Source organism: Myotis yumanensis, unplaced genomic scaffold, assembly GCF_028538775.1.
Source record: "Myotis yumanensis isolate MYYU_CA2020_CCGP unplaced genomic scaffold, mMyoYum1.0.hap1 SCAF_4, whole genome shotgun sequence".
Classification (NCBI taxonomy): domain Eukaryota; kingdom Metazoa; phylum Chordata; class Mammalia; order Chiroptera; family Vespertilionidae; genus Myotis; species Myotis yumanensis.
Window position 1 is genome coordinate 78,222,533 of NW_027223755.1, and position 14,265 is coordinate 78,236,797.

Here is a 14,265-nt window from a genome sequence, read left to right on the forward strand (position 1 = left end):
TAGTAGATATCGTGAGCAGTGGGCTATCTGCCTGAGCCTGTCTACAACGGCTATAGATGGGCACGGGAGGGTGTGTTGGTGACCCAGATAGCAAATGTGGCGGCTGTCACTGCTGCAATTTAACAAAATGGTGAATAACCCCTGGGGAGATTTTCATAACAATATATAAATCATCTCTCAATTTTCATGGTAGATCATTCTATAAAAATGTAGTGTATACTAAATGAAAAAAGTATTTACGGTATATGTAAAGTTGTGGTGGGTTCTAGGTTCAGAAAAGGATAAATGGTTGTTTTATTTACATGAGAGTCTGGGTGGGACATCAAGCATGTGGACAAAAACAGACTTATTCTTTATGGTGCCAGATTGTCCAGAGCAAGATAAGAGGTCCAGCATCCCTGGAACTACACACTAAGTGACAGTGTGACTCCCAATAATTATGACAACCAGAAGCCCCCACAAATTTCCACATGCCTGTGGAGAACCAGAGCCCCCCCTACTGACCCGAGGGCTTACCTGCTGCTGACGGGTGCTCAGGTCTGCCCCAGCCTCACCTAGCACCCAGGCGCAGGCACTCAGTAGCTGTTCACTGCAGTCAACTCAACTCAGCTCAGAAGTGATGGCAGAAAACCAGGTCTGACCAGCTGCTCCTGCGTACATTGTGGGAAACACGTGTGTATCTTTCCTTCCAGAAAACCCTCGATGATCTGCAAGCTGAGGAGGACAAGGTGAACCACCTGACAAAGAGCAACAGCAAGCTCAACACCCAGATCCATGAGGTAATGCCCACAGCTGGCCAATTCTACACTCAAGGACAGGGTCCTCAGATACATTTTTGGAGCTGGACTGACACATCCCCCAGTTTTAAAGGACCCAGGAAGTGAGGGCTCTTCTGATGCCACAGCTAAGGAACCAGGCCCAGTCTGGTTTCCTATTGTGTTCTGGACCGAGACTCACCCCTCCTCTACTATCTCCACAGCTGGAAGATAACTGGGAACAAGAAAAGAAAATCCGGGCAGAGGTGGAAAAGGCTCGTCGGAAAGCTGAGAGTGACTTGAAGATGACCATTGACAATCTCAATGAGATGGAGCGGTCCAAGCTAGATCTTGAGGAGGTGGTGAAAAAGTATGCCAATGCAGTCATTCATTTCTCTGTAATAATATTAGCAATATCTAGAACTTTCTAGATGGTCCCAGGCTCCGGGCACTGTGCTGAGGAATTCACATGTATCCATGCCTGTCACCAGCATGTGCCAGGCAGTGTGCCCACCAGGAAGGCTATAGGGAGAGAGGAGTAGGTGCTGTCCTGTCTACAGGGCATCAGACATGGCCTATTGGATGATGAAAAGGAGACTTGTATTAAGCAATGCATGCATCTGAGGGCAGAAAGTTTATAGAAACTTATAAACTGGGCTCTCAAAGATCACAAGTTGAGAGGGTATTTTATCAATATCACTCTGGCAATAACATGGAGGAAAGATGGAGTTGGAAAAATACTAAAAGCAGGAAAACAATTGGAAGGCTATTGCAATAGTCCAGGCATAAGCTTGAACTAAGTAAGAGGCTAAGGTGATGGGGATGAGGAGTAAAATAAGGAAAAAGAAGTAGAATTTGGATGTTACATCTTTGAAGTATACGTTTCTAAGGCAGCTTTAAAGTACCTCAGACTGCTATGAGGGGCATAGCAGCAAAATCTGCATCTCAGCACATTTCTCCTGTGGCACACCCAGAAGGCGCATGTGGCCTTGCCCATCCTCCTCATCTACTCCTTCTGTCCTCTTAGTTTTCATATGTGGCTTCTTGACACATGGAACTCACACATCAGAAGGAGACAGCCTTTTGTTTAAAGCTTTTGGAGGAAATTTTCTCTAAAAAGGCAAAGCAGTAACGTGATTCTGTAGCCCCTAGAATTCAAAGTGCACCAGAGCAGTGATTTCTGTCTGGCTTGTTCACTGATGTGTCCCTAGAACCCCAAATGATTTCTGGCACATAGTAGGTACTCAATAAACATATATCAAATTAATAAATGCATGAGTGAAAGAATAAGTGAATGAAAAGCCAGTAGAATAAATTCTGGGACTCTGTAGGGTGAGTCCTTCTGGGCTGTCACCCCCAAAGGCCAGGGGGTTGGGGGCAAGTATTTTTCAGCAGGTTTAAAGCCTCCTCCTCTGGCAGCCCAGTCCCTATTCTCAGCTTACTAGTCTACCCTCAGAGCTTTTCCTCAGGAAATCAAACCTTCTTTTGCAGGAGGGATATGGAAATCAATTCTGTCAACTCTAAATATGAGGATGAGCAGTCTCTGAATTCCACACTTCAACGGAAACTAAAGGAACACCAGGTATGTCCAGGACCGAGAAGACTGAACCCGCCTTTTGAGATACGCTTCCCTGCACCCTTTTCTCACAGCAGCTGATTGGCTACTAAGTTTTCCTGAGGAGCAAGATTGCCACAGAGTCCTTGGAGGTGACACAGATTAGCCTCACTGAAGGTTAAATTCAAAGTCCTTACAATGGTTAAAATGCCCTCTACAATCTAGCTGCTGCATCCTCACTGACCTCATCATCCACTATCCCCACCACCACCACCACCATGCTGGCCAGCCATGCTGGCTCCGTAAGGGCACTCACATATCCCAGCCTCCCTCCTGCCTCAGGGCCATTGGTTCCCTCTGCTTTTGACAGTTAGCTCCCTTCCATTACCTCCTTTTTTATTTATTTACAAAAGGCCTGGTGCACGATCAGGGCCATCTGGGCCATCTCACCCAGTCCCAATCAGGGTGATCAGGGTGGTTGGCCAGAGGGAGGGACTGCAGGAGGTTGGCCGGCCAGCCCCGCCCTGATCAGGGCCGATTGGGGTGGGCCGGTGGGGGGAGGGGGGGAGGGTGGCTGGCCACGGGAGGTTGGCTGTGGGAGTGCACTGACCACCGGGGGCAGCTCCTGCATTGAGCTGGTGGTCAGTGCACATCATAGCGACCGGTCATTCGGTCGTATGGTCGCTTAGGCTTTTATATATATAGATCTATTTTGTTGTTGTTTATTAGACTCCACATATAAGTGAGATCATATGGTATTTGTCTTTCTCCTACTGGCTTATTTCACTTAAGCATAATACTCTCCCCCATTATCTCCATTCTAAAAGGCTAACTGGGTAAGTTTCCCACAGAGTTAAGATAATCCCCCTCAACCCTCTTCTTCTGCTTACTTTTCTGCTAGGCCCGAATTGAGGAACTGGAGGAAGAACTGGAAGCTGAGAGGGCAATGAGAGCCAAGGTAAATGACATACTGCTTTTACCTTTCTTGAGTCAAAGGGCCAAATGCCAGCTACAATCCAACCATAAGCAGAAACAGAGAGGAGGACAGGTTTCCAGTTGAAAAGGCCTCGTTGTTTCTTGCTACACGTGGACATTAATCATCATGTAAGATGCAAAGATGCTGCCTGTGGTTTGAAACCAAGGAGAGAAGGCTAACTCTGCCTGGGACAGGTGGTGGAGGCAACATTAGCTTAGGAATTCAAAGACTGAATTCAACAGGCTGAGGCAGGGAGGAATTTCAGGCCAAAGCAATGAAATGGCACCTACCTGCACAGGAACAACGGTGTAAACGGAAGAGCAAAGAGTGGAGGGAGGGTTGAGAGCAGGGATCCTACAGAAGATAAGACCATAAAGATGGTGGGAAATAAATCATAAGATGCCTAAACTCCAGATTCAGCCAAACTGGGCTGGGGAGGGGGCGGGGGCAGGATGGGCACTAAGGCCCACCCAGTGCAAGGAGAGGGACAGACAGCATCCTTCACTGAGCACGTGTGGTGGCAAGCAGAGTGCAGAGCTCCCCAGGCGCAGGCCCCTGGCCTCACAAACACCATGAGGAAAGAGGGACTCATGGATGGCTTCAGTCAGTGTCATTCACTCTTACCCCAGGTGGAGAAACAACGCAGTGACCTGTCCCGGGACCTCGAAGACCTCAGCGACAGGCTGGAAGAGGCTGGGGGAGCCACATCTGCTCAGGTACCATCCTCGGGGAACCTGGGAACCCCAATCCTGCCTGCCTACCAGGAGAAAAAAGTGCTAGATGATAGACAGTGGGATAAAGACCAGCTAGTTTTTTGCTGAATTCCTGGGGCTAGCTTGAAGAGAAACTGATTAGTAATAAAAAGTAGGCAAGAGAGAGGCTGATTTTGTCCACTTCCTTCTGGGGCTCCTTAGTGGCACTAATAGAAGCAGGATTTGGGTTGAATGCAGAGGGCGGGTATTCTAAAATACAGTGTATTAATAAAATAAAATAAAAACTTTGAGGTACAGTAAGGCCAGAAGATGAGGAGGGGATTGCCATTGAAGAGGTAACAGTGACCCTTGAACAACACAGATTTGAACTGCATGGGTATATTTATACATGCTTCATTTTTTCAATTGACCCACATAGTTCAAACCTGCATTGTTCAAGGGTCAACTGAAGTTTGCTACAGTTCCCTAAAGGAGCGGACATGCCAGGCAGAGTCACACAGGGAAGCACCAGGGTCATTCAGGGGGCAGAGGGAAGGGAAATTGTGAGCAAGAGCCTTTGTTATGGTTTCTGAGGAAGGCATGGGAGGAGGCTTAGATTGGCTAGTTTGGATCATTTTGGAGGGCTCTGGGGCATAGGGGCCATCCCTAGTTGTCTAGTACTTGGCCATGGGTGATTATGGTAACCGGATAGTAGCTGAGAGTATGAGAGCCACATAAAGGAAGGAATTTGGGGGGGGGGGAGGCTCTAGATTGGTTGGTGGTGATTGAAATTGAGTTGTTTGCTATCTCTGGGAATTAGCTAAACCTGGGAGGCGCCATCCTTTTGGAGTCAGCAAAGCCCCAGATGTCAAAGCACCAGAATACAGAAAATATAGACCATGTTACTACAGTGCGGTGACCCCACACTCCAAGAGCACCCCACTGAGAGGCGAATGGGGGCTGGAATCTGAGCCATGCCTCCTGGGGTGGAATGTCTTCCTCTAACTCACATGCAGGCACCATGGAGACTACCAGAAGCCACATGATACTCTCATAATTTCATGAAGTCAGCTCTCTTGCAAATGTGGACCCTGGATTAGAGCAGAGAGCATGAATGGCGTCCCTTATCACTGGAAGGCTGGATATCCTTTCCTTTGGCCCCCGGACTCCATGTCCTGTTGCTTCATCATCCTGGCCACAGTCTGCTCCTTGTGGAGCTGAACTGAAGCAGGTGTCCAGCTGGGGTCAGATCCTGGCAGAAAACAAAATCATCCCAGATGGTTTGAATGAGGGACATTAACAAAGGGACTATCTCTAGCATTGCAGGGAGTTAAGAGAACAACAGGGAGCCATTAGACCAGTGGTTCTCAACCTTGGCTGCACATTAGAACCACCTGGGAATCTTTTTAAAATCCTGATTTCTGGGCCTCATCCTCCAGAAATTCTGTTTCTTTGTTATGGGGGTGGGGCCACAACATTAATAACAAAGAAACAGAATTTCCGGAGGATGAGGCCCAGAAATCAGGATTTTAAAAAGATTCCCAGGTGATTCTAATGTGCAGCCAAGGTTGAGAACCACTGCATTAGAGCAAGAGCTATAGATAAGGGGCTGCCTGGTGGGTTCCTTCTGAAGCCTCTGAGAAAGAATTCATTCCAGGCCTCTCTCCCAACTCCTGATGACTTGCAGACAATCTTTGCTGTTCCTTGCTAATAGCTGCATGGTCCAGTCTCTGCCTCTCTCATGGCCTTTATCTTATGTGTCTCTCTGGGTCCAAATTTCCCTCTTCTTATAAAGACAACCAGTAATTAGAGATTAGGGCCCATCCTAATCCAGTATGACATTTTAACTTATGTACATCTGCAAAGACCCTATTCCCAAATAAGGTCAAATAAAGTATCGGGGTTAAGATTTAAACATATCTTTAAGGGAGACATAATTCAACACATAACACTATCTAAACAAATCCTATAGGCAACCACCCAGAGGCTTAGGATTGATATTTCAATCAGGGCATCTCATTAGTGGGGTACAGGAATATCAAAGGACCATTGAGCAGGTGAGCAGTGTCCACCCCAAGGAGATCAACGCCAGCCAGTCCTGCTAAGCCTTGCTTCTCCTCTACCCCCAGATTGAGCAGAATCGCAAGCGGGAGGCCGAGCTGCTGAAACTGCGGCGGGAGCTGGAGGAGGCAGCCTTGCAGAGTGAGGCAACAGCCTCCACCCTGCGCAAGAAACACACAGATTCCATGGCTGAGTTGACGGAGCACGTGGAGAACCTGCAGAGGGTCAAGTCCAAGCTGGAGAAGGACAAGCAGGTCATGAAGGCCGAGATCGACGACCTCAATGCCAGCATGGAGACTGTGCAGAAGTCCAAGGTGAGGGAAGCCCCCTCCCAGAACCACAGGAGGTGCCCCGGCATTGGCTCTTACACAAATATTCCCTGAGTCCCCAGCAGGCCTCAGTCAAGGTCTAGATCAGAGGTGGGAAAAGTCTGGCCCACGGGCCATATAAGGCCTGTGAAATCATTTGGTCTGGCCCTGCCAAGACAACCAGAGGCAGCACTCAAAATTCAATAAATCTAAAAGCATTTTTCATAGCAACATAAATTTATATTAAGTGAATTATATTAAGTGAAACCTATATAATAAAAGGCTAATATGCAAATAGACCAAATGGCAGAACAACCAGCCACTATGACACGCACTGACCACCAGGGGGCAGACACTCAATGCAGGAGCTGCCCCCTAGTGGACAGTGCACTCCCACAGGGGGAGCGCTACTCAGCCAGAAGCCAGGCTCACAGCTGGCAAGTGCAGCAGCAGTGGTGGGAGCCTCTCCCACCTCCGCAGCAGCACTAAAGATGTCTTACTGACGCAGGGAGGGGGCCTAAGCCATCAGTCAGACATCCCCCGAGGGCTCCCGGACTGCAAGAGGGTGCAAGCCAGGCTGAGGGACACCCCCCGTGCACGACTTTCATGCACCAGGCCTCTAGTGATATAAATATCCAAATGGCCATTGGCAGAAAAAAGGCTCCCCACCCATTCTAGATGTTGTGAATGAAACCGAGGTGTACCTGTCACAGACCCCACAGACTGTGTATATAACCTTGGCCAAGCTATATAACTGTGTCTCAGTTTCCTCATATGTAAAATGGGGATAATAATAATCCCTGCCTCAAAGCACTTTTGTGAGAGCTACAAAAGTTCCTGGCAATAAATGTGTGCTATTAAGCTTATCATTACATTAATATGACTATACTAGAGGCTCAGTGCACAAAATTCATGCACGGGTAGGGTCCCTAGCTGGCCAGTGATCAGGGCCGATCGGGGCCTTCTGGCTGCCAGCCAGGGCCTCCCTTCCCCGGCTTCTGGCTAACGGCTGGGGCCTTCCTTCGTTCTGCGCCACCCCCTGGTGGTCAGCACACATCATAGTGAGTGATCAAACTCCTGGTCTCCCAGTCAAACTCCTGAGGGGACAATTTGCATATTGGGCTTTTATATATATAGATCCTCAAGGAGTTGGAAACCTGGGAACCTACACTAGGGGAACCCAGGTGGAAGAAAGGGAAGGCCTGGCCTGGGTTCCCCTGGTACATGCAGCCTTCCCGTATTTCCCCACTGAATGCACTGTTCCTGGGCAGGTGAATGCCGAGGCCCATGTCCGAAAGCTGGAAGATAGCTTAGCAGAAGCCAACGCCAAAGTGGCTGAGCTGGAAAGAAACCAGGCAGAAATTAATGCCATCAGGACACGCCTCCAAGGTGAGCTCACTCCTCCCTGCAGCTTCCTAAAAAACAGTACATGGAACGGAAGAGGGATTTGCAAGGAAACTGAAAGAGTACCTAAGTCCTCTCCTCAGAGCTTCCTTGGTTTTGGAAAATTCACATCCCCTGTGATGAGACAAGGAGATTTTACTTTACCCTTGGAATGTTCCAAGTCACATTTTTATAGTGTAAAATGGAGAACACTATTCAAAGTATTTTCATATCAGTTCTCTCACCCTGTGAGATCAGCAGGAGGGGCAGCCATACTGACACTTTTTAAACATTTTAAAACATGACCCACATACTAACATAAAGTGAACATGTGTCACTAATCAGGGAACCAGAAAAATGGTAAAGCTGCCTTTGAAGAACATGAGGGGCAAGATTTACATAATCAGTGGGAAAAGGAATGCTCAAGGAACTCTGCTAAGTTAGATGCAAAACCGGTTAATGTCCTAAAGGACAACAATACTGCAACCTCTGAGTTTGGTTTTGGTTTTTCTTACTTTCTTTTTTAAGATTTTTAAAGCTGATTTTTAGACAGAGAGGAAAGGAAAGGGAGAGAGAAACATTGATGTAGAAGTGCTACATCAACCAGCTGCCTCCTGCACACCCCCTACCAGGGATCAAGCCCACAATCCAGCAAGTGCCCTGACCAGGAATGAACAGACAACTGTTAAGGACAATGCTCAACCAATTAAGCCACACCGGCCAGGGCTGTTTTTGTTTTTATATCAGAAGAAATCCTTTGCATCTCTAAGACTTTAATAATTTGGAACTTATTACTATCCAATTTAACACCTAACTTTGCCGAGGCTGGGGTCTAACCAGAGCAAATACTAAGTCAAACAAAGGTGCGTTCCTTGAGAGAAGTTAACACTTCTTGGGTTAGACAAGCTCGTGTGACACCAAAGAACCTGCAGATATCCTTTGACCTTATTTCCCACATCCTGTAATACTTTTTAAAATCAATATCCCCATTTGACAGATGAAAAAAGTGAAGCTCAGTGAGGAGAAGTGACAAAACTAATGACTTACAGGGCAGAACCAGAAGCCTGGTCTTCCTCTCGGATTCATGCATCTCTTTCTGTCCCCCGGCCCAGCAATCAGTCCACAAGTGACAGGAATGTAGTAGGTTCTGGGACCGTGACAATACAGTTTACAAAGTAAACACCCTGCCCCGCTGTCTTCTCCGAACTCCTTTGCTGTATCTCCTGCCAAGGGTCAGGGCTTTGTTATTTGAATAAAGCCCTTTGCCCCATGCAAATCACTTGGATGCTGGCAGCTCTTGGGCACTTGCTCCATTCCTGGAGTGACTTAATTTGGGTGGCTGGTGCGGTGGTCACTGTGCTCCCCATTCCAACTCAGTCGGCCACTTTGGGAGCAGTGCCCTGAGGGAGCTTAGGATCTGGCTGAGGAACCAGTTCTTCATCCAATATTTCTCCCATTTCGTTCTCACCCAGCTGAAAATAGTGAGCTGAGCCGTGAATATGAAGAATCCCAGAGCCGACTCAATCAAATCCTGAGGGTAAAGACATCACTGACATCACAGGTGGACGATTACAAGAGGCAGCTGGATGAAGAGTCCAAGGTTTGTTTGGGGCTTGGGTGCAGGTGACAGAGCAGCCTCCTTGAAGCAAGTTATAGCTTATGAAGATGTAGAAGGAACATGAAAAATATTTGATCCACTAACAAGTAAAGAAAGTTAACTATGACTAAGTGAAAATATGTTTCTTGTGGAAAGTAATTGGGAAAAAAAACAACAAGGAAAATAAACCCTGGTGGTATTTTCCCCCTTTACTTGCTGCACTGTTAATCCAACATGACAAATATCTAAGTGCTGGCCCTGGGGGCCAAGGAGAGACTGGCAGGCCTCTGACAGGCTCGTGTGGTCTCTATAGTCTCGCAGCACAGCTGTTGTGAGTCTCGCCAACACCAAGCACGACCTGGACTTGCTGAAGGAACAGCTGGAGGAGGAGCAGGGAGGCAAGACAGAGCTACAGCGCCTAGTGTCCAAACTCAACACCGAGGTGACCACCTGGAGGACCAAGTATGAGACTGATGCCATCCAAAGGACTGAGGAGCTGGAGGAGACCAAGTGAGCTCAACTATGCCAGGGGCCAGGAAGGCCAAGCGGGCGGGTGGACCCTGGGGATCTCACCACCATCGGCCACAGCTGAGATCAGAAGAAGGCAGTTTACAGGTTCCTCTAAAGCAGGGGTCCTCAAACTTTTTAAACAGGGGGCCAGTTCACTGTCCCTCAGACCGTTGGAGGGCCGGACTATAGTTTTAAAAAAAACTATGAACAAATTCCTATGCACACTGCACATATCTTATTTTGAAGTAAAAAAACAAAACGGGAACAAATACAATATTTGTATCTGCATGTGGCCCTCGGGCCGTAGTTTGAGGACCCCTGCTCTAGAGGAGGGATGAGTGTCTAGAAAGGGGAGCTCACTCACCGCCAACCTTCAGGTTCCACCGTCAAAGGCTCTCTTACCTCATCCTCCGCTCTACGTGCTAGGTCAGGCAGGGAAGTCAGGAGCAGGGGCTCCCCCTCCAGGCAGCTCCTCTGCCTCTGAAGTGCTTAGGAAGCCTCCACAGGCCTGGTGGGTCTGGGGTGGAGCCTGTGATGCTGGCAGTACACAGACCACACTCCGTGGCTAAGGCTTCTACTCTGCCTTTCCCCAGCTCTGTGGTAAATGTCCTCAAGTCCTCATTCACAAACCAGAGAAGTGGGCACTCTGCTTGAAGGGCCTGAGGAAATAAAAGTGGACGCATGGATGTGGCTCTGAGCGGGCCTCTTGCATAAGAGGCTGCTTGGGTGCCATGGGCCCATGCACCCAGGGAAGCCCGGCATGGGAGCCCTGTGCCTCCTTGCTGTGCCTTCCACTCACTGGAATTTGTGGTGACAGGACAGAGTAACCACTGTGCCTTCCAGCTGACACCAATCTTTTATCTAAAGATCTTCACAGATTGAGCCTAAATTGCCTTCCTGTAACTCCCACCTCCTGCCTCCAGCCCTTTTCTATTTTCTACTGTGAGCTATCCAGGAGCTGCCTGCTCTCACTCCCGGCTAAACCTAAGTCTCGTCCCTCACCTCTCTCTGCCTGGAATCTCCACCCCAGACACCCACGGGGCCTTCACCTGCCCTCCCTGGGGCCTTTGCTCATGTGTCCCCTTCCCTGCTTTATTTTCTCCATAGTGCTATGTCTGTATGTTGTGTATTGTCTGTCCCGCCTAGAACAGAACTTCCATGAGGGCAGAGGTCTTAGTCTCTTGTGTTTACTGCTGCTTCCCTAAAGCCTAGAACAATACTTGGCACAGAATAGAAACAAAAACTTGTTGAATTAAAGAATGGACAGTGGTTGCTTCCTGTAAACATTCTACATTCTGTCTGCATCTTGTCCATGTCACCCCAGAGCTCAGCGCCACACTCCCGGGGCCCCCTGCCTGTGGGCTCCTATGTGTCCCTGATAGCCCCTCTTGCCCTCATCCATAGGAGGAAACTGGCTGCCAGGCTCCAGGAAGCGGAAGAGACAGCTGAAGCTGCCCAGGCCCGGGCTGCCTCCCTTGAAAAAAATAAACAGAGACTCCAGGCAGAAGTCGAGGACCTCACCATTGACTTGGAAAAGGTCAGAAGGTCAAAGGCTCAAAGGCTGCCTATTTGCTAGGTCAGAGGGGCCACAGAGAGCTGGATGAGACTGTCACATGTCTGGGGTGAACAGGAAGAAACAGTGGCCTATGAGGATGAAACACAGGATCTATATACAGGCCCATTGAAAACAGGCTCCTGCTTGAATATATATATATATATATATATACTCATAATTCTAGATCTGAACACTCTACAAGCCACTATTTAAATAGACCCATGACAAAGATAAAACTTAGTCCCAGGAATCCATGTAACATATTATCCCTGTTCCCTATTCTCTCATAAGTACTATGTCCCACAGAGTTTGTGTGGCTAAATATTCCTCTTTGCATCATTGGGGTTCAGGCTGATTTGCCAGTCTTCAGCCGAATTAAATAAGATCCACTGCCTTTCCATATCAACCTGATCTTGGTCTAGACAGGCCCACTGCTTCATGCCAACAGTGAAGGGCAGAAGGTCACACGCATGGGAAAGGCTTCAGAAAATCGTCCTAAAACCCAAAAAGGTTTTGCTCCTCCCAAATTAGGAAACGACACAGAAATTTACAAAATCTAGTATTGCACAGCAGCAAATATATAGTTACCAGAGAGTTATGAAAAAGATGAAAAATCTATGAAAAAATAATGCCTAAGAATAATCAGCTTTGATTCACAGAAAAATAATACCAAACCCATCTCTGAGTTGGACAATGGATGTATAATGTATATTAGTACATTATAGAGAAATAAATTATGGGGAATTGGGTGAATGTCATAAATCTGGGAAGGATGTTGTAGCCTAGATTCCTCATTTTACACTTGAGAAAATTCTAGCCTAGGAAGGTAAGGTAGACTGCCCAAGGTCACCCATCTAGTAGCAGAAGTTTTAGAACTAGAATGTAGCTCTTTCTGACTCTCTAAACCTGTGCTTGTGCCATAAACGTTGAATTATATCCCAATCCCCAAGAAGTCTGTGGTCACCAGAGTGACTGGGGAAGGAGAGGAAAGGAAGGGAGGGGAGCAGCAGGAGGGGAAAGGGGCAGGAAAGTCAGACCCTCAGAGACCATCCCCATCTCTCCCTAGGCCAATGCTGCAGCTGCCGCCCTGGACAAGAAGCAACGGGTCTTTGACAAGATGCTGGCTGAGTGGCAGCAGAAGTGCGAGGAACTGCAGGTGGAGGTGGACAGTTCACAGAAGGAGTGCCGCATGTACATGACAGAGAGCTTCAAGATCAAGACCGCCTACGAGGAGTCCCTGGAGCACCTTGAGTCAGTGAAGAAGGAGAACAAGACCCTGCAGGGTGAGTCAAGGGCAGACAGGTGGGCCTGCAGGGACAAAGACACAGCCAGAGCCCTCTTTCTCCCAGGCACATCATGGGTTTAAGCATCTGGTACACAGTAGGTGCACAATAAATGTTTGTTGACTGGCTGGCAAGAGTTTTGTAGAAGCACTTGAGCACTCAGTAATATAACTTCAGGCAAGTGAATTACTTTAACTATCTGTGCCTCAATTTTCTCATCTATTAGATAGGAAAATAATACTGCCTTCCTTGTAAGGTTGTTGTGCCAATGAAATACAAAAAAAAATGTGTCAAGTCTTCACTTAGTAGAATAGCTGACACAAATAAAGGCTCAATAGATTTTATTTTAGCCCTTGCACCTGTCATATGTCAGCAATATACACATATATACATATTTCTTACATATAAGAGTTTCGGCCTGGAATTTGAGGCCTGGGGGGTGTTGTGGGGGGAGTGTCTCCAGAAAGGGAGGCCTTGTATATAGAACTAACAGCCCCTAGAGTTATGGGCACTGGCCCTAAAGCTACTCTGTGCTTGCTTATTCTTCTCTGGGCTTCAGACCCTCATCTAGGGTGTCCCAAAATTCACGCAAGATTTGCAATTGAATTGAATTGCAAATCTTGCGTGAATTTTGGGACACCCTATATAAAAAGAGGAGCTTGGATCCACTCAAGCCCTGATGCCCCATGGGTCTATGACTTGGAGTGTATTGCTTCTCTTCTGATACAGTGAGGCTAGGAGTGCCTGCTTCTGACCCCAGTGGAGAAATATCTGTGCCACATGCCATGATCCTGGAAAGCTGGTAGTCCTCATGAGCCTTATTAACAAGAATATTCTTTTTTTCAGAGGAGATAAAGGAACTGATTGATCAGTTGGGCGAGGGAGGACGGAGTGTGCATGAGCTACAGAAGTTGAAGAAAAAATTAGAGATTGAGAAGGATGAACTCCAAGTGGCCCTAGAGGAAGCGGAGTCTTCCCTGGAGGTAACCTCATGGCTGTCTCTTTGCGGGTGGAACACTTGGCCAGGGTCCGCAAACCTGCTTAGCCAGAAAGACTGACATTTACATTCCTGGCAGGTTGAAGAGAGCAAGGTGATTCGAATTCAGCTGGAACTGGCTCAGGTTAAGGCTGACATCGACCGAAGAATTCATGAGAAAGAGGAAGAATTTGAAGCTACGAGGTAGGGGGCTGACAGGATGGGAGGCTGACTTGGATAGCATGATGGAGCAGAGTCCAGAAACCTGGGTCTCTGCCACTTACTAGTCATGTGATCTTGGGCAAATAAGATGACCCTCTCTGAACGTCAGTTTCCACATCTGTTAAATGGTAATACTGGTAGTACTTTATACAGATGGGGTACTCTGTGGTTAACAAACACTTTGAAATGTCTTACTTCAATGATTCATCACAAAACCCCATGAGATAATAATCCAATTCAAAAATGGACAAAAGACATGAATGGACATTTCTCCAAAGAAGATATACAAATGGCCAATAAACACATGAAAAGATGCTCAATGTCACTATTAGTGCAAATCAAAACTACAATTAGATACTACCTCACACCCAATACAAGGGCAACTATAAAAA

The 14,265-nt window shown here is 47.5% G+C and overlaps 1 protein-coding gene across 1 annotated transcript in view; it reads left to right on the forward strand.

The window, feature by feature from the left end:
* Window positions 1–14,265, forward strand: part of MYH16 (myosin heavy chain 16) — a 54,806-nt gene that overhangs the window by 30,069 nt on the left and 10,472 nt on the right. Inside the window, exons 24-36 of the mRNA XM_070412578.1 lie at window positions 693–779; window positions 980–1,125; window positions 2,247–2,337; window positions 3,212–3,268; window positions 3,916–4,002; window positions 6,108–6,353; window positions 7,619–7,736; window positions 9,203–9,330; window positions 9,641–9,837; window positions 11,242–11,374; window positions 12,459–12,675; window positions 13,522–13,658; window positions 13,752–13,855. Coding sequence (XP_070268679.1) covers window positions 693–779; window positions 980–1,125; window positions 2,247–2,337; window positions 3,212–3,268; window positions 3,916–4,002; window positions 6,108–6,353; window positions 7,619–7,736; window positions 9,203–9,330; window positions 9,641–9,837; window positions 11,242–11,374; window positions 12,459–12,675; window positions 13,522–13,658; window positions 13,752–13,855 — 1,748 coding nt within the window. The remainder of the gene's footprint in view (window positions 1–692; window positions 780–979; window positions 1,126–2,246; window positions 2,338–3,211; window positions 3,269–3,915; window positions 4,003–6,107; window positions 6,354–7,618; window positions 7,737–9,202; window positions 9,331–9,640; window positions 9,838–11,241; window positions 11,375–12,458; window positions 12,676–13,521; window positions 13,659–13,751; window positions 13,856–14,265) is intronic.